Consider the following 2500-nt stretch of genomic DNA (forward strand, 5'->3'; position numbering starts at 1 on the left):
ATTTAGTCCTGGTTTGGTCCTGGTTTAGACCTGGTTTAGACCTGGTTTAGTCCTGGTTTGGTCCTGGTTTAGACCTGGTTTAGACCTGGTTTAGTCCTGGTTTGGTCCTGATTTAGACCTGGTTTAGACCTGGTTTGGTCTTGTTTGTCCATGTTGTTTTAAACTCTGCATCTCTGGCTCAAAATATGAACAAACTACAACTTTATGTTTCAACTTTAAAAGAAAATAAAAATAAAAATACAAAAATGTAGTTTTGGTGAAAGTAAACTTCACTTCATAGCTACAAATAAAACATAAAAATTAGAATATATTGTCAAGAAAAGTAAAATTATTCAGATTTACTGTGATAAAAATTTTTTTTAAGATATTTGTTGAATTTTTCTTTATTTAATATTCTTTTTTTGTTTTTCCAGATCCGTAAACTTCGCCGGGAGCTCGACGCGTCGCAGGAGAAAGTTTCGGCTCTGACCACTCAGCTCAGCGCCAACGTACGAACAATTATACAAACACAATATTTAAAGCTGCACCGTGTCACTTTTCTGGTGGAGATGTTGTTGCTTTGTCTGGAATGTTTCACAGTGTGGCATTAAACCTTTTTATCTCCATGGAGACCAAACCAGACCAAGTTCAGGCTTGAAAATGTCTCACCTTTCGGCAAAATTTGGCTGAAAGGTGATTAAAGAAAAATATATATATCAAAATGTTTATGTTACGGTGTGGGCAGAGCAGGTCTACAGAGACATGTGGCTGAAGTTCTCGATCTCGGTCTCGAACCTCAGACGTCTCGGTCTTGACCTTTAAAACTCTCGGTCTTGTCTCAGTCTCGATCCTCAGAAGTTTCAGTCTCGATCCTCAGATGTTTTGGTCTTGAACCTCAGAAGTCTCGGACTCGAACCTCAGAAGTGTCGGTCTTGAACCTCAGAAGTGTCGGTCTTGAACCTCAGAAGTCTCGGACTCGAACCTCGGAAGTCTCGGTCTTGAACCTCAGAAGTCTCGGACTCGAACCTCAGAAGTCTCGGTCTTGAACCTCAGAAGTCTCGGACTCGAACCTCAGAAGTCTCGGTCTTGAACCTCGGAAGTCTCGGACTCGAACCTCGGAAGTCTCGGTCTTGAACCTCAGAAGTCTCGGACTCGAACCTCAGAAGTCTCGGACTCGAACCTCAGAAGTGTCGGTCTTGAACCTCAGAAGTCTCGGACTCGAACCTCAGAAGTCTCGGACTCGAACCTCAGAAGTCTCGGTCTTGAACCTCAGAAGTCTCGGACTCGAACCTCAGAAGTCTCGGTCTTGAACCTCAGAAGTCTCGGTCTCGAACCTCAGAAGTCTCGGTCTTGAACCTCAGAAGTCTCGGACTCGAACCTCAGAAGTCTCGGTCTTGAACCTCAGAAGTCTCGACTCGAACCTCAGAAGTCTCGGTCTTGAACCTCAGAAGTCTCGGTCTTGAACCTCAGAAGTGTCGGTCTTGAACCTCAGAAGTGTCGGTGAACCTCAGAAGTGTCGGTCTTGAACCTCAGAAGTCTCGGTCTTGAACCTCAGAAGTGTCGGTCTTGAACCTCAGAAGTCTCGGTCTTGAACCTCAGAAGTGTCGGTCTTGAACCTCAGAAGTCTCGGTCTTGAACCTCAGAAGTGTCGGTCTTGAACCTCAGAAGTCTCGGACTCGAACCTCAGAAGTCTCGGTCTTGTCCTGATCTCGACCTTTAAAAGTCTCAGTTTTATGTCAGTCTCGTTCCTCAGAGGTCTTGGTCTTGTCTTGGTCTTGTCTTGGTCTTGGGACCCTGTGGTCTTGGTCTTGTCTTGGTCTTGTCTTGGTCTTGGGACCCTGTGGTCTTGGTCTTGTCTTGGTCTTGGGACCCTGTGGTCTTGGTCTTGTCTTGGTCTTGTCTTGGTCTTGGACTGGTCTTGGTCTTGTCTTGGTCTTGGGACCCTGTGGTCTTGTCTTGGTCTTGGTCTTGTCTTGGTCTTGTCTTGGTCTTGTCTTGGTCTTGGGACCCTGTGGTCTTGGTCTTGTCTTGGTCTTGTCTTGGTCTTGTCTTGGTCTTGTCTTGGTCTTGGGACCCTGTGGTCTTGGACTGGTCTTGGTCTTGGTCTTGGTCTTGGTCTTGGTTGGTCTTGTCTTGGTCTTGGTCTTGTCTTGGTCTTGTCTTGGACTGGGGACCCTGTGGTCTTGGACTGGTCTTGGACTGGTCTTGGTCTCGGTCTCGGTCTTGCCTGCAGCACTAGTGCAGACACTGGTGAATCTGTTCTTTTTAAGACGCAGGACTTCGCAGGAGCAGCGGCTCTAGAAAACAGCAAGTTCCAGGTCAGATCTGTGGAGAGGCGACCCGGCTCACAGTCACAATGTCAGTTTTTTGAGGTGTTTTTGAGCCGTAAAAAACACTTGTAACTGGATAAATGTGCAAGGTAGAGATGTTTAAAGTCACACTGTGGAACATTCCAAGCAGAGCAGTGACGTCTCCATGGAAACGGGGCTTAAAAACAGAAACAAACACAGATAAAGTTGTG

The 2500-nt window shown here is 46.2% G+C and overlaps 1 protein-coding gene across 1 annotated transcript in view; it reads left to right on the forward strand.

The window, feature by feature from the left end:
• Nucleotides 1–2500, forward strand: part of nav2a (neuron navigator 2a) — a 107819-nt gene that overhangs the window by 64516 nt on the left and 40803 nt on the right. The window contains exon 13 of the mRNA XM_055154379.1: nucleotides 414–488. Within this exon, the coding sequence (XP_055010354.1) occupies nucleotides 414–488 (75 nt within the window). The remainder of the gene's footprint in view (nucleotides 1–413; nucleotides 489–2500) is intronic.

This window comes from Boleophthalmus pectinirostris, unplaced genomic scaffold, assembly GCF_026225935.1.
Source record: "Boleophthalmus pectinirostris isolate CB_2022bp ecotype Guang Dong unplaced genomic scaffold, ASM2622593v1 HiC_scaffold_19, whole genome shotgun sequence".
NCBI classification, from domain to species: domain Eukaryota; kingdom Metazoa; phylum Chordata; class Actinopteri; order Gobiiformes; family Gobiidae; genus Boleophthalmus; species Boleophthalmus pectinirostris.